General features: G+C 43.0%; 1 protein-coding gene across 10 annotated transcripts in view; it reads right to left on the reverse strand.

Annotated features, from left to right (window-relative positions):
* Window positions 1-22,387, reverse strand: part of LOC132887850 (latent-transforming growth factor beta-binding protein 4) — a 295,961-nt gene that overhangs the window by 107,413 nt on the left and 166,161 nt on the right. For 7 of the 10 annotated variants that reach the window (XM_060923581.1, XM_060923582.1, XM_060923585.1 and 4 more), the window contains 7 exons: window positions 16,211-16,330; window positions 12,243-12,362; window positions 12,002-12,121; window positions 9,042-9,161; window positions 8,786-8,905; window positions 2,806-2,925; window positions 2,523-2,642 (listed from right to left, as the gene is read on the reverse strand). In XM_060923581.1, coding sequence (XP_060779564.1) covers window positions 2,523-2,642; window positions 2,806-2,925; window positions 8,786-8,905; window positions 9,042-9,161; window positions 12,002-12,121; window positions 12,243-12,362; window positions 16,211-16,330 — 840 coding nt within the window. The remainder of the gene's footprint in view (window positions 1-2,522; window positions 2,643-2,805; window positions 2,926-8,785; window positions 8,906-9,041; window positions 9,162-12,001; window positions 12,122-12,242; window positions 12,363-16,210; window positions 16,331-22,387) is intronic. The other 3 variants (XM_060923578.1, XM_060923579.1, XM_060923580.1) reach the window with 3 other exon arrangements.

The raw sequence follows: 22,387 nt of genomic DNA on the forward strand, positions 1-22,387 counted from the left end.
ACACCACACTCTACACCTCACCCATGCTGATCACTGATTACAGCATAATATATAGTCTCATCTCATTATCTGTAGCTGCTTTATCCTGTTCTACAGGGTCGCAGGCAAGCTGGAGCCTATCCCAGCTGACTACGGGCGAAAGGCGGAGTACACCCTGGACAAGTCACCAGGTCATCACAGGGCTGACACAGACACAGACAACCATTCACACTCACATTCACACCTACGGTCAATTTAGAGTCACCAGTTAACCTAATCTGCGTGTCTTTGGACTGTGGGGGAAACCAGAGCACCCGGAGGAAACCCACGCGGACACAGGGAGAACATGCAAACTCCACACAGAAAGGCCCTCGTCAGCCACGGGGCTCGAACCTGGACCTTCTTGCTGTGAGGTGACAGCGCTAACCACTACACCACCGTGCCGCCCATGATATATAGTGTTTAGTCTATAATATGATTATTGTGCTCCTTATAGGTAGGTGGCATTTCTGTTGGGGTTTAATTGCCCCCGATACTGCTGGACATGATTCCATCATTTGACTCCTCTGTGATTTTATTTACATTAGTTTTCTTCTCACTCCACCTTTAAGATAAATACAGACCAAATTACTAACTTTTTTTTTTTTACCAACTCCATCGTGATAATTGTAGTTCTGTTTGGGTAGACACAATGGCAACTTTGCAAACAGGTCCTGTCTAAATTTTTTTACCATAGACTTGGCATTAAAAATGTCCAACCTGGATTTATTTAACTACCATACAGACATGACAGCATTATCATGAAGAGGAAGTATAAAAGGTTATTACATATATCATCCAGTTAAAGTAATCCCATCCAGATAAGGCTTTAGAAGTCATTCTTAGAACTAAAAATACAATGTTTTTAAAGACTGTGAAATAGAAATTTGAACAAATTTTCTTTTGCAACTTGATTTCTGACTGAACTGGCATATTTAATATGACCAGACAGTGGTATTATATCTATCAAGATTTCATTAGCTTGTGAAAATGAATCACAGAGGCAAATCTAGACTCAAGACTGCAGTCAACCATGGAGGACTGCTCATCTCCCATAGCACCACTGGTACTGTTGCTGCTTGCAAATTGGTATCAACCTGACTGGAGTGCAAGTGGTCTAAACTGCAGTCTAGAATCTAGATCTGACTCTGAATATTTAATATGATCACAGAAGCCACTCAGGTGCTTGTTCTGTCCCTTGTCATTTTGAGACTAGACTACTGAAACTCGCTCCTGGTAGATCTGCTTCTGCACACCATTTGAGCTCTGCAACTGATCCAGAATGCAGTTGTAGGACTTGTTTTCAACCTTCCCAGGTTCCCACACATGACCCCATTGCTGTGCTCTATCCATGGGTTTCCTGTAGCTGTCCACATCAGATTTAAAACACTGATGTTTACCTACAATGCCAAAATAGACCATCAACCTTAAAGCAGTTATCACACCATGTACCATAACATGCTCCCTCCGATCCTCTAGCACTGCTCAGTTGGACCCATCACATCTCAGGGTACAAGGAAGGCATACATCATGGCTCTTCTCTGTTCTGGTGCCTAGGTAGTGGAATGAACCTCCCCTAGATATGTGAAGCTGAGTCACTGACTGTCTTCAAACAACTAAAGACCTACCTCTTCATGAAGTACTTAAATTTGTACTTTATTTTTTTTAATTGTTTTTGTCTTTTGTGTTTTTCATTCTACCTCTCTAACAGGGATTTTTAGACTGATATTACTTTTAAGGGCTGGCACGGTGGTGTAGTGGTTAGCACTGTCGCCTCAAGAAGGTCCTGGGTTCGAGCCCAGTGGCCAGCGAGGACCTTTCTGTGTGGAGTTTGCATGTTCTCCCTGTGTCCATATGGGTTTCCTCTGGGTGCACCGGTTTCCCCCACAGTCCAAAGACATGCAGGTTAGGTTAATTGGTGGCTCTAAATTGACCATAGGTGTCAGTGTGAATGGTTGTTTGTCTGTGTGTCAGCCCTGCAATAATCTGGTGACTTGTCCAGGGTGTACCCCACCTCTCGCCCATAATCAGCTGGGATAGGCTTCAGCTTGCCTGCGACCCTGCAGAACAGGATAAGTGGCTACAGATGATGGATGGATGGATGGGTATTACTTTTAATATCTTTCCTAGTGAACCAGTATCATGATGTATTATTTTGGTACAGACTTCAGAGTCCTTATCAAAAGTATCCACTTTTGATAAGGACATCTGCCAAATGCCATAAATGTAAATGTAAACTATTTCACTGCTATTGTATGATGAAGTTTGCAATTGGCTGATGAGATTAAAGCACTGCCCCTGCTAACAATTAGCACAATCAGGACATGGACGTAGGTTACATCCTAGCTAGCATTAGTTTGTAAACTAGCTAAGGTAGTCAATACAAGTGCTATCAACTCAGAACAGCTAACTATTATAAGTTAAAAAAAAAATCACATACACGATGCGACAGAAGTAATACATCTGACGTTGTGATAAGCAATGACAAAACTGTTGGTGCTGACCTGTGCACTGTCCATTATTAAAGCTGAATCCAGCTCCACAGGATGTGCACTGGTACGAACCTGGAGTGTTCACACACACCTGACCACGACACTGCAGATGGTTCTCACATTCATTTACATCTACGGTAACACACACACACACACACACGCACACACACACACACACACACACAAAACGTACTGTATGCTCTCTCTCTCTCTTTTTCCCTCTCTCCTCATGTACTCATGCAAAGACAGTATAGGCCAAGAGGGCAATATGAATGTGTGTAAATGAGTATTTCACCTGTGCATGTGTTGTCTTGAAGCTTGTACCCTGTATGACATACACATCTGTAGCTGCCAGGTATGTTCTCACAGCGACCGTTAGCACAGGGGGCAGGAACCTGACGACACTCATCGACATCTAAGAGAGCAGATTGTATGAGTCTTGTCAGGATTTTGGACTATATAGACTTTGTACACAATATAGCAATATTCTGCCTTTCTGTTTTTCCTTTTCACTTACCTTTTTGCCTCACTACACCTCTAAGAAAAATACAGATCAAATTACCTACTGTTTTTAGACCAACCCTGTGGTGATAAATGTACAACCCCGATTCCAAAAAAGTTGGGACAAAGTACAAATTGTAAATAAAAACGGAATGCAATGATGTGGAAGTTACAAAATTCCATATTTTATTCAGAATAGAACATAGATGACATATCAAATGTTTAAACTAAGAAAATGTATCATTTAAAGAGAAAAATTAGGTGATTTTAAATTTCATGACAATAACATCTCAAAAAAGTTGGGACAAGGCCATGTTTACCACTGTGAGACATCCCCTTTTCTCTTTACAGCAGTCTGTAAACATCTGGGGACTGAGGAGACAAGTTGCTCAAGTTTAGGGATAGGAATGTTAACCCATTCTTGTCTAATGTAGGATTCTAGTTGCTCAACTGTCTTAGGTCTTTTTTGTCGTATCTTCCGTTTTATGATGCGCCAAATGTTTTCTATGGGTGAAAGATCTGGACTGCAGGCTGGCCAGTTCAGTACCCGGACCCTTCTTCTATGCAGCCATGATGCTGTAATTGATGCAGTATGTGGTTTGGCATTGTCATGTTGGAAAATGCAAAGTCTTCCCTGAAAGAGAAGTCGTCTGGATGGGAGCATATGTTGCTCTAGAACCTGGATATACCTTTCAGCATTGATGGTGTCTTTCCAGATGTGTAAGCTGCCCATGCCACACGCACTAATGCAACCCCATACCATCAGAGATGCAGGCTTCTGAACTGAGCGCTGATAACAACTTGGGTCGTCCTTCTCCTCTTTAGTCCGAATAACACGGCGTCCCTGATTTCCATAAAGAACTTCAAATTTTGATTCGTCTGACCACAGAACAGTTTTCCACTTTACCACAGTCCATTTTAAATGAGCCTTGGCCCAGAGAAGATGTCTGCGCTTCTGGATCATGTTTAGATACGGCTTCTTCTTTGAACTATAGAGTTTTAGCTGGCAACGGCGGATGGCACGGTGAATTGTGTTCACAGATAATGTTCTCTGGAAATATTCCTGAGCCCATTTTGTGATTTCCAATACAGAAGCATGCCTGTATGTGATGCAGTGCCATCTAAGGGCCCGAAGATCACAGGCACCCAGTATGGTTTTCTGGCCTTGACCATTACGCACAGGGATTCTTCCAGATTCTCTGAATCTTTTGATGATATTATGCACTGTAGATGATGATATGTTCAAACTCTTTGCAATTTTACACTGTCGAACTCCTTTCTGATATTACTCCACTATTTGTCGGCGCAGAATTAGGGGGATTGGTGATCCTCTTCCCATCTTTACTTCTGAGAACCGCTGCCACTCCAAGATGCTCTTTTTATACCCAGTCATGTTAATGACCTATTGCCAACTGACCTAATGAGTTGCAATTTGGTCCTCCAGCTGTTCCTTTTTTGTACCTTTAACTTTTCGAGCCTCTTATTGCCCCTGTCCCAACTTTTTTGAGATGTGTTGTTGTTATGAAATTTCAAATGAGCCAATATTTGGCATGAAATTTCAAAATGTTTCACTTTCGACATTTGATATGTTGTCTATGTTCTATTGTGAATACAATATCAGTTTTTGAGATTTGTAAATTATTGCATTCCGTTTTTATTTACAATTTGTACTTTGTCCCAACTTTTTTGGAATCGGGGTTGCAGTTCTGTTTGGATGGCTGTTCTCTGTTCTGATGCCTAGGTAGTGGAATAGACTTGCCTTAGATGCATGAAGCTGAGGCACTTGCTGTCTTCAAACAACTAAAGACCTACCTCTTCATGATGTACTTAAATTTGCACTTTAAAAAGAAAAAAAATTGTTTTGTCTTGTGTGTTTTTCATACTATGGGCCCCTTGTACTGATGTCATGCTGACATTGCTACCCTTGTACTGGGGGACAAGCAAACTTTATGTACTGAAGACAAGTGATATTGAAGATGTGAGATGTCTGTAGTTCGAAGCAAGCTACAGCTAAAAGTTTTACTACCTGATTACTTGGATAATCTATGTCAGAAAGAAGCAAAAGATAGATATACACAGAAATTAGAGTTTATTAGTGGTTATGATCCGTACAAAATTCTTCGAAACAGTTGGAGTGATGATGTAGATTTGTGGCCTAGCATTAACTACATAGATGTTGGAATGTACCTTCTCACTGTATTTTCTGTTTTAATTTAAAAAAAAATCATTTGCTGGAAGAGAAGAGCAGGGAGGATTGAGAACTGAGCAGCTATGGTTTGTTTAAACTTGATACTAATTCTTGTTGTGTCCTAGCAACCACCACAAAGATGCATACAAAAAGTCCAAAAATGCCTACTTACCCAGGCATAAACAATACAGGATTTACCTTGTAGTGTCTTAATCCCCCAATCACCTGCATGATCTTCCAGGTTTTCATTTGTTTGTCCATATAGAACGATGCCTGCAGCACCAGGTAGTTTGAGATGTCAGGGAACTCAACGGATGGATACTTTTCCAACTCATAGTAAAAATTCTTCTTTACTAGCGTGTCAGGCTCTATCCCATTGCAAAGAGCAACTTTTTGAAGGTATCTTGACTGTACATTGGCCTCTAAACTACGAAAATAGTTGGAGACAGTTTCACTTGCTCTTTGCATGCTAGCGGCCAAATTGGTTTGCCTGATCACCACTTCATTCACTATAAGTAAACTCACAAGCAAAAGTCACATGACTGACCAAAAAACCTTTGACTCTGTGGATTGTCAGTGAAAAAAATGGAAAGATCGTGGCCGCACACTGCAACTGTATGGCAGGCCTTGGAGAGAGCTGTTCTCACATACCATCGTTGTTGTGGGTTGTCGAAGCTGGAGTGAAACAAAAGGATTCACTGACAGTTACAGATAAAAAGGCAAACTGGGTTCTTCCTACTGCTGTGAAAAAAATCTCCTACTCCTGGATCAGAGATATTTCCATTCTAAAGAAATGCCCAAGTCAAGTTCCTCAGCCACAATCAGAAGTTCAAGACAAAGTTCAAGGGAGATGGTAATACCTTTTATCTTTTTCTTTATTTGAACGATTGGAACAATGAAAAACAGTGCAAAAATGAACCATATTTAAGACAGATGAAGCCTTGCTTACAGGAAAGACGGTGTCAGGTTGTCCCCCAGGAGAAATTATCACCTGATGCATGACATCACGTGCAAGGGGTCTATACTACTTCCCTAATAGGATTATTAGGCTAATATTATAACAAGGCTCTGACCTAGTGAACCAGTTTGAGGATGTGGTTTTTTTAGAGACTTCAAAGCACTTCTGTAATTCACTTTGGATAAGGGCATCTGCTGAATGCCATAAATGTATAAATGCACAGTAATGTCTTAGGCACATGTAAAGAAATGCTGTAGACCAAAAATGGCTTAAAAATAATGAAATGAAATGTTTCAACATTAAAAAAATACTATAAACAGCAATAATCCATAATAAATGAAACAAAGTCAGTGTTTAGTAATGAGATGACCCTTTGCTTATATATATAAAATATACATACAGTGGGGCAAAAAAGTTTTTAGTCAGCCACCAATTGTGCAAGTTCTCCCACTTAAAAAGATGAGAGAGGCCTACAATTTTCATCATAGGTACACTTCAACTATGAGAGACAGAATGGGGGGAAAGAATCCAGGAAATCACATTATAGGATTTTTAATGAATTAATTGGTAAATTCCTCAGTAAAATAAGTATTTGGTCACCTACAAACAAGCAAGATTTCTGGCTCTCACAGACCTGTAACAACTTCTTTAAGAGGCTCCTCTGTCCTCCACTCGTTACCTGTATTAATGGCACCTGTTTGAACTCGTTATCAGTATAAAAGACACCTGTCCACAACCTCAAACAGTCACACTCCAAACTCCACTATGGCCAAGACCAAAGAGCTGTCAAAGGACACCAGAAACAAAATTGTAGACCTGCACCAGGCTGGGAAGACTGAATCTGCAATAGGTAAGCAGTTTGGTGTGAAGAAATCAACTGTGGGAGCAATTATTAGAAAATGGAAGACATACAAGACCACTGATAATCTCCCTTGATCTGGGGCTCCACGCAAGATCTCACCCCGTGGGGTCAAAATGATCACAAGAACGGTGAGCAAAAATCCCAGAACCACATGGGGGGACCTAGTGAATGACCTGCAGAGAGCTGGGACCAAAGTAACAAAGGCTACAATCAGTAACACACTACGCCGCCAGGGACTCAAATCCTGCAGTGCCAGACGTGTCCCCTTGCTTAAGCCAGTACATGTCCAGGCTCATCTGAAATTTGCTAGAGAGCATTTGGATGATCCAGAAGAGGATTGGGAGAATGTCAAATGGTCAGATGAAACCAAAATAGAACTTTTTGGTAAAAACTCAACTTGTCGTGTTTGGAGGAGAAAGAATGCTGAGTTGCATCCAAAGAACACCATACCTACTGTGAAGCATGGGGGTGGAAACATCATGCTTTGGGGCTGTTTTTCTGCAAAGGGACCAGGACGACTGATCTGTGTAAAGGAAAGAATGAATGGGGCCATGTATCGTGAGATTTTGAGTGAAAACCTCCTTCCATCAGCAAGGGCATTGAAGATAAAACGTGGCTGGGTCTTTCAGCATGACAATGATCCCAAACACACCGCCCGGGCAACGAAGGAGTGGCTTTGTAAGAAGCATTTCAAGGTCCTGGAGTGGCCTAGCCAGTCTCCAGATCTCAACCCCATAGAAAATCTTTGGAGGAAGTTGAAAATCCGTGTTGCCCAGCGACAGCCCCAAAACATCACTGCTCTAGAGGAGATCTGCATGGAGGAATGGGCCAAAATACCAGCAACAGTGTGTGAAAACCTTGTGAAGACTTACAGAAAATGTTTGACCTCTGTCATTGCCAACAAAGGATATATAACAAAGTACTGAGATGAACTTTTGTTACTGACCAAATACTTATTTTCCACCACAATTCGCAAATAAATTCTTTAAAAATCAGACAGACAATGTGATTTTCTGGATTTTTTTTTCTCATTCTGTCTCTCATAGTTGAAGTGTACCTATGATGAAAATTACAGACCTCTCTCATCTTTTTAAGTGGGAGAACTTGCACAATTGGTGACTGACTAAATACTTTTTTGCCCCACTGTACACACACACACACACACACACACACACACACACTCGTCTCAGATACAATTAGTGCAGTTTTATGTCACACTTGCTTCTTAATTTTGCAACAAAACCCAGTAGCCTTCATTATGTTTTCTTTTTTAATCTGAAAAGTGCTCTCTTATGTAATATGCTGCTCAGATACAAACATTTTTTTTCCCGTAACATTTAATTTTGTGCTGGAAAACAAACATTTGGACCTGTAAAATGTCTTTGTACTGACTTGATAATGTAGAAGTCATAAAATAGAAATGTATAAGAAAGTTTGTATGAAAAAAATAGGGTGCCTAAGACTTTTGCAAAGTACTGTATATGTAAATGTAAGCTATTTCCAATGCCATTGTATGACGAAGTTTGTGATTGGCAGATCAGATTAAAGTACCACCCCTGCTAACAAGTAGCAAAATCAGGACATGAATGTAGGTTACATCCTCGTTATTATTAGTCTGCAAACTAGCTAAAGTGGTCAAAACAAGTGCTATCTAGACAGTACAGCTAGTTTACTACTGTAAGTTAAAAAAAAAATCACATGCACAATGTTCTAGAAGTGATAAATCAGACATTGCGATAAGCAACGACAAAATTGTTGTTGCTGACCTGTGCACTGTCCATTATGAAAGCTGAATCCAGCACCACAGGATGTGCACCGGTATGAACCTGGAGTGTTCACACACACCTGACCACGACACTGTAGATGGTTCTCACACTCGTTTACATCTAACACACACACAAAATACATATTTACTGTATGCTCTCTCTCTCTCTCTCTCTCTCTCTCTCTCTCTCCTCATGTACTCATGCACAGACAGTATAGGCCAGGAAGGCAATATGAATGTGTGAATAAGTATTTCACCTGTGCATGTGTTGTCTTGAAGCTTGTACCCTGTATGACATACACATCTGTAGCTGCCAGGTATGTTCTCACAGCGGCCATTAGCACAGGGGGCAGGAAACTGATGACACTCATCGACATCTAAGAGAGCAGATTGTATGAATATTGTTAGGATTTTGGACTATATAGACTTTGGACACGAGAGAGTGATATTCTGCCTTTCTGTTTTCCTTTTAACTTGCCTATTTGCCCCACTACACCTCTAAGAAAAATAAAGACCAAATTACCTGCTGCTTTTTGATCAACCCTACAGATAAATGTACTGTAGTTCTGTTTGGATGGCTGTTCTCTATTCTGGTGCTTAGGTAGTGGAATGAACTTCCCCTAGATCGGGGGTCAGCAACCCGCAGCTCCAGAGCCGCATGCGGCTCTTTAGCACCCCCCTAGTGGCTCCCTGGAGCTTTTTCAAAAATGTGTGAAAATGGAAAAAGAATGATTTTTTTTTTTTTAATATGGTTTCTTAGGGAGAAAACCTGACGCAAACATTCTTATGCTGTAAAAATGTATGTAATATATTTAAAATACCGAATTTCAGAATTGCGCCAAATAGCAGAATTGCGTCATAGCCCTGCGGCACACAGTGCAGCACGGTGACTGGCGAGTGGCTGTTGTAAACAAACGGTTGTGTGTGATGGGCAATGGATCCAAAAGGCAAAAAGAGAAAGATTGCTGATGAGAACAGAGGATTTAAGGAAGAATGGACAGAAACGTTTGCTTTCATTGCCAATGCTGAAGGATTGCCTGCATGTTTGATTTGCAATGAGAAGTTGTCAACAAGAAGAGCAATTTGGAGCGACATTTCCAGCTAAAACATGCTAAATTTGCTACCGAGCACCCAGTTGGGACTGAGAGAAAAAGTGCAATTGCAGTGCTTGTGGAGAAATTAGAGGACCGCAAAAACAGTTTGAAGAAGTGGATTGCATCTCCAAACTCTACTACTGCTGCAAGTTTTGTTGCAGCCCGGGAGATAATAAAGCGCGGAAAACCATTCACCGATGGCGAGTACATGAAGGATTCATTCATGAAAATATCAGAGTGCCTATTTTCGGACTTCAAAAACAAAACCGAGATAATCCAGAAAATTAAAGACATGCCTCTCTCCGCAAAGGCAGTGAAGGAAAGGGCCATTAAAATGGCAAACAACATCACCGATCAGCAAATCAAGGACATCAATTCAGCTCCAGCTTGCAGTCCTGCGTGAAGATTAAAGTTACATCTTACATGCCCGATGTTGAGAAGCTGTCCAGTGATGTCCGAAAACAGAAGTCACATTGAACAGGTGAGAACACAATCCCGTCATAGGCGCATATTTAGTAACAAAGTGGCTGTTTTTATGAATGGATTTCTGATTTTTGTCAGTATATATTTGGAAAGACACAATTATTGTGTTTTATCACTCAGGTCACTCATTGTGCGTGTCTGTTGCTGAGATAAGAGGGGGAAAAGAGAAGAGGATGCTGCTGCGTTTGACCCTTGCACTGACTAGGCTACTTGGCATTTGCAGTAAACGAAAGAGAAGAGGATAATGCACAGAAATCGAACTTTAACTGTCTTATTTTAATTTTATTAATTTCGCTGTTCTACTGTGTTGTATTTTTTAAGCACGCTGCCTTTTAATTGCAGGCTGTTTTATTACTCGTTTGCGATTGTAGCCTATGTATTTGTGTCTGATGCCGCGTAAGGGGGAGAATTAAAAAGGATTGTTTTATTTACTCATTTGCACTGACTTAGGCTACTTAACTTGGCATTTGTGGAAAACTAAAGAAAATAGGATAATGCACAGAAATTGAAATTAAACTGGCTTATTTTCATTTTATATAGTCTACTTACCTTTTCAAAAGGCTGCTGTTTTATTTTTATAATTGCAGGCTGCGTGTTATTGCACTCTGTTGCCCAGATAAGGGGGAAAGAGAGGAGTTGTATTGAGGTTTGAAGAGGACTGCATTTCATTTCCATACTAAGGTCTGAAATTACAGGAGGCCTATGCACATCCCATTGTGTTTTTTTTTTTCTCGAATCCTCAAAATAAAAAAAAGACACCAAAAATCTGTATTTCTATTTCTTGTATTTCTATAATTTAATCAATGCAACAAAACATAAAACATTAATATTGTAATGGAAGTTAAACTTGAAGCACCAAATATCGTAGGCTACAGCAGCGTAGTCACGTGGTGCGTCATTCTCTCCAGGATGCGCTGCAGGGAAAATAAACATTTAATCATGAATGCTCATTTTGTATTTGTAACCTACTTAGTCATTTTAATAGTAGGCTTATATAGCTAATATACTGACAGCCTATGTTGCCTTCATATTAGGCTTAAGGCTTTTAAATTTTTGCGGCTCCAGACAGGTATGGTTTTTGTTTTCTTGGGCCAATATGGCTCTTTGAACATTTTGGGTTGCCGACCCCTGCCCTAGATGCATGAAGCTGAGTCACTTGCTATTTCAAACAACTAAATACCTACCTTTTCGTGAAGTACATAATTTTGCACTTAAAAAAAATCTTTTCTCCACCAGGGTTATTAGGCTGATATTACTCTAAGTCTCTGACCCAGTGAATTAGGATGATTTTTTTTTTTTTTGTTAGAGAGTTCAGAGTATTTCTGTAAGTCACTTTTGATAAGGGCATCTGCCAAATGGCATAAATGTAAATGTAAACTATTTCAGTATCATTGTATGATGAAGTTTGTTATTGGCAGATCAGATTAAAACTTCACCCCTGAGAACAAGTAGCAAAATCAGGACATGGACATATGTTACTTCCATTAGTTTGCTACCTAGCTAAGGCAGTCAATACAAGTGCTATCTACTGAAAGCAGTTAGTTAACTATTGCAAGTTAAAAACAACATCACATACACAATGTTCTCAAAATAAGAAATCCAATATTGTGATAAGCAATGACAAAACTGTTGGTGCTGACCTGTGCATTGTCCATTATGAAAGCTGAATCCAGCGCCACAGGATGTGCACCGGTATGAGCCTGGAGTGTTCACACACACCTGACCACGACACCGCAGATGGTTCTCACACTCATTTACATCTAACACACACAAATGCATATATGTTCTGTATGCGCTCTCAATCTCTCTCTCTACTCGTGCTCATGCAAAGACAGTATAGGGCAGGAGGGCAATATAAATGTGGATGAATGAGTATTTCACCTGTGCATGTGTTGTCTTGAAGCTTGTACCCTGTATGGCATACACATCTGTAGCTGCCAGGTATGTTCTCACAGCGACCATTAGCACAGGGAGCAGGAACCTGACGACACTCATCTACATCTAAGAGAGCAGATTGTATGAATATTGTTAGGATTTTGGACTACATAGACTTTGGACACTAGATAGTGATAGTTTGCCTTTCTGTTTTTCCTTTTTTCTTTTGACTTGCCTTGTTAACCTTTGTTATTTTTTTTACCTATCCCTAATTTACTAAGCTATTTACTAAGCTATTTACCCTCCCTTTTCATTGTTAATTGTTCAGTCCTCGTGTGCCTCTTGTTAGTGGCTAACACTGTCTTTGCCTTTATTTACTTATTGCTTTACCTATTGCTGTTTGCCTTTTTGAAATTTGGGATTTCTTATGTCCCCCCGAGATCTTTTGTGAATGTTGCTTTTTTGGAATCTTTTATGATTTTTGGCTGCTTTGGATCTTTGATGAATTTTTCCTAACTACTGTATTTGCTTTTGGGATTTTTCTGGACTTTTGGTGGAAATATCTGAAGTATTTTTTTTTCTGTTTTATCTCCCCATCTCTGTCTCCTGGAGTTTCTCTGCATTTGAGTCCAGCCTAGCATGTGGAATAGTAGTTAAATTTTTGAAGCCTTGACCGACTTCATGTTGAGTCAAAGCACCACAACAGGAATACAAAAGACAGCATAAGCTGATAAAGGAGCAGCTATACAGTCCAATGATCAGCTTGCAACATGTGTGAGGTCTCTCTACATGCCAACAGGCCTCAGCACCATCTAACCTAGCCTCAATCTTCCAGGTTTTCCTAACTCCAGCCCAAGCCCTACCAACCCCCACAGCTGAGCCACACCTACCTGCCCCTCAAAGTGTCAATGGGAATCTGGGAGGGTCTCATGGGTTTCTGACCCAATGTTCCTGCACTTTCAAGCTCCAAGCATTGTTCCTTCCCTTCTCCTTTCAAAGATTGCATACAGCATCATCCCCTCCACCCAAGGAAAGCACTATCCTGGGCCACAGTCATTTGGGAGGGTCAGGGTCCCCGTGCTTCAACTATCAAGCTTTACAGAGGCACTACGTCAAGGAAGTTGGAGTGTGGCCAAGTATGCCATTGCTTTGCATACAGTAGCTTTTCCATATTCTGATATTTGTGGCATTCCAGAATAGTCTTTTACGACTCATGAAGGATGAATTGGTCTCAAGGGACGCAGAAAGGGACTTGAACAAATTGTTTGACCTCGTAATTCAGCTGGACAACCAATTCTGTGAGAAACAAAGGGAAAATTGCTCTTCAGCTCATTCTCTCTAGATCAGGTCCTGGACTTCATCTCTAGATGGCTCACTCCCAAGCCCCCAATTCATCAGAGGAACCCATGCATTTGGGAGGGACACAACTCTCTCAGACTGAGCAGAGCTGGCACATGTGAGAGAAATGTTGCCTCGACTGTGGGAGACCAGGTCACTTCAGGTCCACTTGCCCAGAGCTAACAGGAAAAGCCTAGTCCCATCCAGAGGTGGGAGGACTGTAAGGAGACCCAACTTTGTCCTGAGATCTTATCCAATTAGGGTCTTCCTTTCCACCCCTTTTCTTCATTCTCTGCTGGACTATGGCACTTCAGGCAATTTCATGGACTTGTCCCTTGCCAAGAATCTCCAAATCCCTCTGGTCTAGGCTTCCCATGGCTAAGTTGCCATTAACCTGACAGAGACTGGTTCACTGGGTTAGTGTTTGAGTGGGGTTCCACCTACCATACCACATGCCTTCAACTTCATCTCCTGGGGCTGTAGAACTTCTTGAGTTGTCCTGAGTCCCTCCCGAGTATCATAATCTGAAGGGGGTGCTCAACAACAAGAAAGGAACCATCTCAGTTGTCACTGCTCCTATGACTGCTCCATTGACCTGCTTCCAGGCAATATGCCCCTTAGAAGAAGAATCTTTTCCCTTTTTAGACCTGAGACCCAAGCCATAGAGCAGTACATCAGAGATGCTTTGGCTGCTGGAATCATTCACCTGTCCACCTCTCCAGCAGGTGCAGCATTCTTGTTAGTGGAGAAACAAGATGGAGGTCTTCTTCCTTGCATACAATACTAGGGCCTAAAGAAGGTGAACATCAAGAACTACTACCCTCTTCCACTAATGACTACAGCTTTTGAGCTACCACAAGTAGCCCCACTGTATTTAAAATTGGACTTGAGGAACAGCTACCACCTGGTCTGTATCAAGGAAGGAGATGAGTGGAAGACTGCAATCAGCACACCAATAGGTCACTACAAGTACCTGGTCATGCTGTTTGGCCTGATGGATGATGGCCTAGGGCATTCATGATATCTTGCATGATATGCTCAACCACTTTGTCTATGTTTACTTATATAACATACTCATATTTTCCAAGTTGCTAGATGAACACATCAGTCATGTCCAGCAAGTCTTGCAAGGCCTCCTCAGGAACCACTTGCAGCCAGAGAAGTATAAGTTCTATTCCACAGAAATCTCCTTCTTGATGTTCACTGTCTCTAAGCGCAGTCTCCAGATGGACCCCAAGAAGACTAAGAGAGTCAGAGACTAGCTTACACCCTCTTCTGTAAAAGAAGTTGAGCACTTTCTGGCTTTGCTACCTTTAACCAGCAGTTCATCTGCAGTTTCAGCTCTGTAGTGGCTCTTCTTATGGCCCTGACTAAGAAATCCTAACTCCCAGTTCATCTGGACCTCTGAAGCAGAGGAGGCCTTTTCTGAGCTCAAGAGGCACTTCACTTCAGACCCCAAATGCTTTGTCCCTAGTTCCATCATTGTAACCCCATTTTTTGCTGGTGAATTGAGACACTTGTCCGAAGGGCACAGCAGGGAGAGCCAGAGACGAGAGGTGCTCCCAACTGATTTTCTCTCCCTGCTACTGTACACACCCAGGTAGTGCAATGGGGGCATGGTTCATACCTCACACCTCACATGGCCGGATGGAGAGTTTGAACCAGAACCTGTAGACGACTCTGTGCCTGGCATCCACTACGCCAAGCTCCTGGAGCAACTACAATCTATGCTGCTCTTCTACTAGGATTGGGTACCAGCCCCTGCTGTTTCTAGAGCAGGTGTCCGAGTTCAGGGTCCCTTCAGCACAGAGGCTCATCCATCACTGTTGGTACACCTGGACAAGGGGGTGGCAAGCTCTACAATAGGTCTCTCAGCACCAGCAGCTTCAGGCCAACTGCCAACACAGACTTGCCACAATTCTTCAGTCTGGACAGAGGGTTTGGCTCCCCCCAAGACTTTACCCTGTGAGTAGAATCCTGCAAACTGGCCTATTTGGATTTTGGACTACATAATCTTTGGACATTAAATGGAGACATTCTGCCTTTGGATTTGTTCTTTTGACTTGCATTGTTAATATTCATTATTGTTTTCACCTGGTCCTGATTTGCTAAGCTATTTATACCCTCCCTTTTCCTTGTTCACTGTTCAGTCCTTGTGATGCTCATGCGAGTACCTACACTTTGCCTCTAGTTACAAGTGCTTTATTTTTGCTGTCTGCCTTTTTTTACTTTTGGGATATTTTATGATTGCCTTTCTTGGGAACTTTTGTGATTCTTGCCTTTTTGGAATCTTTTCTTATTTTGGCTGCTTTGGATCTTTTGTGAATTTTCCCTGATTACTGGCTTTTTTTGGACATAGTATTCACCTGTTTTCCAGTTGGATTTATTTTTGGATCTGTTAGCTTTTTTGGTGGAACTATCTGAAGTAATTTTTTTCTGTTTTATCCCCCTATCTCTGTCTCCAGGAGTTTCTCTGCAATTGAGTCCAGTTTAGCCTGTAGAGCAGTGGTTAAATTTCTGGGTCAGCATCACCACAAACCAAGTTCAATTCTTGTCCAGGGTCAACACCCCTTAAAGAGTATTGTTCAAGTGGTATAAATGCAAGAATAAAGAAATTTAAAAATAAATGTATTCACCAGTGCATCTTCTGTTGGTTATTACAAACCCGGGGCCACATGACACACATCTATATGAACCTAGAGTATTAATACATCCCTGACCAGGGCACTGCAGAGGGTCCTCACATTCATTCACATCTGAAACACACACACACATGTATGTTTACTATCAGATACCCTTTATATGGTGTTTTTGGAGCAATCAAAGTTACCCTAAATTAATTGATAAAATCTGGTGGGTGTTGGTTAGGAAATCTGTCTGTCAAACCTTATACCAGTATTTCCAAGGATACTACAAAAACATTAACATTCCACCTCTGATACACTTTGTTTTGTTAGAATCTCTTAGCGAGTGTTGTTCTTATGAATATTACGTATTTCCAGACTACTCAATGACAAACTATTTTCCAGTTTTTAATATTAAAAAAGGTTGATGCAGTCTTGCTAAATTCAAGGTTAATCCACATAACTTCACATGATGTGTGAAAACCTTTTACTGACCTGAGAACTCATGTTAAAGGTGCTGGCTGCAAAGTCATCTGAAATTTTCAAATTTTTTTTATTGTGCATGGCATTTCCACATGTCTCACAAGAACAATATCATGTGGATGAGACGTGATAATTTTGATGTGCTGAGGGTCACTTTTCTCAGTCTTGGGACCGTTTTCCTACCTCTTGTGGTAAACCGTATGGCCCTACGGAAATAGCTGAACACGAGCTGAACTGAGCTTTAACTAATTAGCATAACTGTGGAACTGTGTCACACCAAAATGGTGGTGCACGGAAAACATTGTGACTCTCAGAGAGTTTTGAGTTGCAAGTATTTAATTTGTGGTTGACATTTTTTAATAGATCTGTGAAACAAAAGATGAATACATCTTTTCTCTGTTACCGCTTTTGTGTTATTGTTCCTTTTTCTGTAAGCTCAAAACATTAGGTGTATTGGGGCCTTTCACTAACATCATAGATTTTTGTTTATCAAGCAGTGTCTGCCATATTACTGGGTGTCAGTAAACCTGCTGAAGCTCAACCGACTACAAACATGGACGCCCCGAACTACATTTCCCATAACACACAGCACCCTCTGTCTCCCACCTACTGATTCACAGCTGACTGTCATTTCCTCAATCACCTGTCCCTCCATAAAAGCTCACCTCACACACACACACACACCTTTGCGAAGCATCGTTCTGCCCTCAGTACATACCAAGCCTTGTATCTTTCTGATTGTTCATTCCATTTCTGACCCTCACTACTTTCCTCTCGTTTCTCGCTCTTTTTCTTTTGCTATGCTACACTGTTTGCCGATCGCCCGACCCTCACTAGTTTACTGACTCTGATTTCCACTTTCTGATTTGGCTTTGACAACCTTCTGTAAGCTGTCTTCCTCCGCACTTACATCCGTAAGTGCCTGCATTCTCACAGGATACTTCGCCATCATGGATGTAGGCAGAGGACATGAAACACACCGCTTTAAACGCACGGGGCGTTTAGTAGGAGAACATCAGCAAATGCTTGCCGATCTCAACACCCGGATGGCTCAGCTTGCAATGGTGATGTCGCAGGCCCTCCTAGCACGCCCTGAGTCACCTCCCAATCCGGTGTTGCAACTCCCTCCTCCAGAGAAGTTCGCCGGAGATGTCAGCACCTGTAAAGGTTTTTTGTTACAATGTTCTTTATATTTCACCACCATGCCCAGCCTGTCTGACGAACATAAGATCGCTAAATTTCTATCTTTTCTCACTGGCAAAGCACTCTGCTGGGCAACTGCAATCTAGCACAAGGGTGGCGAACCCACCAAGTCATATGAACAGTTCCTCTCACAATTCAAGAGGGTTTTCAACCACGAACCTGAGGGGATAGAGGTTGGAGAGAGCCTACTCGCCAGATCCCAGGGAAACCGCAGCATAGCTGGATTTCAGGACACTAGCTGCCGCCAGTGGATGGAACAAGCCCGCCCTGAAGCCAATCTTTCACCAGGGTTTCCATCCTGAGATCCTCAGTGAACCGGCCTGTAGAGATGAGAACCTTTCTCTCGATTCTCTCATCGATCTAGCCATCTGCCTTAACCAGTTGCTTAAGCATCGTCCCTCCATTCAGGATGGTGCCAGGGCTGCCCTGTTGACAGAGGATGGTGGTCCCATGGAAGTGTTCTGCACTAGACTAACCCGCGCTGAACGAGCTAGACGATGCAAGGAGGGATTATGTATCTACTGTGGGAGCTCCAAACATCACATTAGGAACTGCCCAATTCAACCAGCCCATGAAAATCCAGCCGAACCACCCAGGTCCTCCACAAGTCTGGTGAGAAAGCTCTCCTCCAAGTCTTTTCAGTTAGCAGTGATACTGAAAGTTGCATCCTCTACTCACACCCTATCTGCTTTCATAGATTCAGGAGCAGAAGGGAACTTTATCAACCAAGCCATCATGCACGAGCTCAACCTTCCCATCACCATGTTGCACAGCCCACTCAGCATCCAGACCATTGCTGGTGGGCCCATAGGTGATGGGCTGGTCACTTCACACACCCAACCTGTGCTAGTCCAGGTGGGAGCACTACATAAGGAGCTCCTATCCCTCTACATTACTTCTACTGTCAATCATAACATCATTCTTGGGTACCCCTGGTTGCAACTCCACGACCCTCTCATCTCCTGGCAACAAAAGGAAATTCTCCAGTGGTCACCCACCTGCTTCCAGAGTTGCCTCTCTCATCCTCAAGTCCAAGTTGCTTCCACCTCTGTTGAGAGTCCTCAGCCCAACTCCATCAACAACATGCCTGACTGCTATAGGGACCTCGCTGAGGTTTTCAGCAAGGGGAAGGCCTGCGGGCTACCTTCGCACAGACCTTACGACTGTGCCATAGACTTGCTACCCGGTATGTCTCCTCCTCACAGTTGCACCTATCCCCTGTCTCAGAAAGAACACGCTGCCATGGAGGATTACATACAGGAGGCTCTCAAACAGGGATATATCGGCCTGTCCAAATCTCCCACATCAGCTGGTTTCTTTTTCATAGAGAAATGTGGGGGCAGGCTAAGGCCTTGCATAGACTATAGAGGCCTGAATCAGGTCACTGTCAAGTACCCATATCCTCTGCCCTTAGTTCCAGCAGCCCTAGAACAACTATGAACCGCCAAGATTTTCACCAAACTCAACCTACACAGTGCTTACAACTTGATCCGAATCAAGAAGGGTGACGAGTGGAAAACTGCATTTAGCACCATCGCTGGACACTTCGAGTACCGGGTCATGCCTTATGGCCTTTCTTCAGCTCCCAGCGTGTTCTAGTGTTTCATTAATGATGTGCTCCAGGACATGCTGGGCAAATATGTCATTATGTACATAGACAACATCCTCATCTACTCACCAGATTTTCCGCATCACCAGGAACACATCAGTGCCATTCTCAGATGACTTCTGGAGAACAACCTCTATGTGAAGGCTGAGAAGTGCAAGTTCCACCAAAGCAGGATCTCCTTCCTGGGTTATGTCATCCACACCAGCGGAGTCAGCATGGACTCATCCAAAGTGTCAGCCATAACATCCTGTCCCACACCTCGCTCCATCAAAGACCTCCAATGCTTCCTAGGCTTTGCAAATTTATATCGCCGCTTCATCCGAAACTTCAGTAATCTGGCAAGCCCACTAACCTCACTGCTAAAGAAAGGTCCAACGAGCCTTCATTGGAACCCAGCAGCTGAGGAGGCCTTCAACTATCTCAAGCAAGCATTCACAACAGCCCCGATACTCCAGCATCCGGATCCTGCTAAACCATTCACTGTAGAGGTAGACGCTTCCAACATCGGAATAGGGGCTATCCTGTCTCAATATTTCGGGGAGAAACAGAAGCAACACCCCATAGCCTTCTTTTCCAAGAAGTTAACCCCAGCAGAAATAAATTATGATGTAGGGAACAGAAAGCTCTTTGCAATCAAATTGGCTCTGGAGGAGTGGCGGCACTAGCTAGAGGGATCAGCACACCCTTTCACCATTCTCACTGATCAGAAGAATCTCAAGTACCTCAGGAAAGCCAAGAGACTGAACCTTCATCTGGCCAGGTGGGCTCTATTCTTCACACGATTTGATTTCACCATCTCGTTCCATCCAGGGTCCAAGAATATCAAGGCAGAAGCCCTATCCAGGGCATTCGGGCCATCTCACCATGAAACAGGTTCTCACCCTATAGTACCACTGCAATGTTTCATGCAGTCAATCACCTGGGAACTGGACAAAGAAATCAATGCGTCTCAACCCCAAATCCTGCCTGTCAATCTCCCACCTGGTCTTCTGTATGTGCCAAAATGTCTCCGCAGTAAACTCATCACCTGGGCACATGTATCTCTCACTACAGGACGTCCAAACAGCCAACAAACCCACCAGATGCTAAGGAACAGGTACTGGTGGGAGAACATGCTATCTGAAGTCAACCAGTTCATCGCCTCCTACTCTGACTGCGCTCAAGCAAAGGTCTGGAGAGCCCCCCATGGGCAAACTATGCCCATTACCCTTTCCCCAAAGACCACGGTCTCACCTGGTGATCAACTTCATCATGGACCTACCTCCATCTCAAGAAAATACCACAATAATGGCAACCATAGACAGATTTTCAAAAGCACTGAAACCCATCCTGCTGCCTGGCATCCCCACAGCCTCCCAAACTGCAGAATTCTTGTTCCAGCAGGTCTTCCAGTACTATGATATACCAGAAAACATAGTGAGTGACCGGGGACCTCAATTCATTTCCAAGTTTTGGACACACTTCATGGAGAGGTTGGGGGGTATCTGTGAGCCTCACCTCCGGCTATCACCAGCAATCCAATGGTCAAGTAGAGAGAGCAAACCAGGAAATCATCTGCTTTCTCAGAATCTATTTCATGCATAACCAGGGGGACTGAGCTCGCTTCCTGCCCTGGGCTGAGTATGCACAAAACTCGCTGAAGCACTCTGCTACCCAACTAACCCCATTTCAGTGCATGCTCGGCTACCAACCACCATTGTTCCCCGGGGATGATGCCCTTAACCAGGTACAAGCAGTCATTTACTGGTTCAAACGTAACCAGACCATCTGGGAAGAGGTTCATCAATGTCTGGAGGCAGTGTGCGCCAAATACAAGTCATATGCAGACAAGCATAGAGGACAGACCCCCAACTTCCACCCAGGTTACAGAGTTTGGGTGGCCACCAGAAACCTAAGGGAGACCAACACTTGTAAGAAGCTCCAACCTCGATACATCGGCCCATTCAAAATCCTATGCCAAATCAACGAAGTAGCTTACCATCTCAAACTCCCCCCCACACAGCCGTATATCACTCACTTTCTACGTCTCTCACCTCAAACCCACCATCCCAGGACCCCTCACCTGCAACCCAACAACCCAAGAACACCCCTCACTCAACAGTGAAGAAGACCCCATCTACCAGGTACACAAGATCCTAGACTCAAGACATAGAGGAGGTCAAGTCGAGTACCTGGTAGACTGGGAGGGGTACAGACCTGAGGAACAAAGCTGGGTCAAGGACAAAGACATCCTTGACCCCCTTCTAAAGCAAGAGTTCCATGCCCAGTTTCCTAGCAAACCAGCACCCAGAGGTAGGGGTCGCCCCAGAAAGGTTTTAGCTCCTGGAGGTAGCTTCTGGGGGGGAGACTCTGTCAGTAAACCCACTGAAGCTCAACCGACTACAAACATGGATGCCCCAAACTACATTTCCCATAACACACAGCGCCCTCTGTCTCCCGCCTAATGATTCACAGCTGACTGCCATTTCCTCAATCACCTGTCCCTCCAAAAAAGCTCATCTCTCACACACACACACCTTTGTGAAGTATCATTCTGCCCTCAGTACATACCGAGCTTTGTATCTTTCTGATTGTTCATTCCATTTCTGACCCTCACTACTTTCCTCTTGTTTCTTGCTCTTTTTCTTTTGCTAAGCTACACTGTTTGCCAAACACCCAACCCTCGCTAGTTTACTGACTCTGATTTCTGCTTTCCTATTTGGCTTTGACGACCTTCTGTAAGCTGTCTTCCTCCGCACTTACATCCGTAAGTGCCTGCATTCTCAGACCAGGCAAACAAAGAAACAGAACCAATCCAATATTACATATCTGTGAGTGGCACAAGTATGTGAACCTTTGCTTTCAGTATCTGGTGTGACCCTCTTGTGCAGCAATAACTGCAACTAAACATTTCC

Source organism: Neoarius graeffei, chromosome 6 (assembly GCF_027579695.1).
Source record: "Neoarius graeffei isolate fNeoGra1 chromosome 6, fNeoGra1.pri, whole genome shotgun sequence".
Taxonomy (NCBI): domain Eukaryota; kingdom Metazoa; phylum Chordata; class Actinopteri; order Siluriformes; family Ariidae; genus Neoarius; species Neoarius graeffei.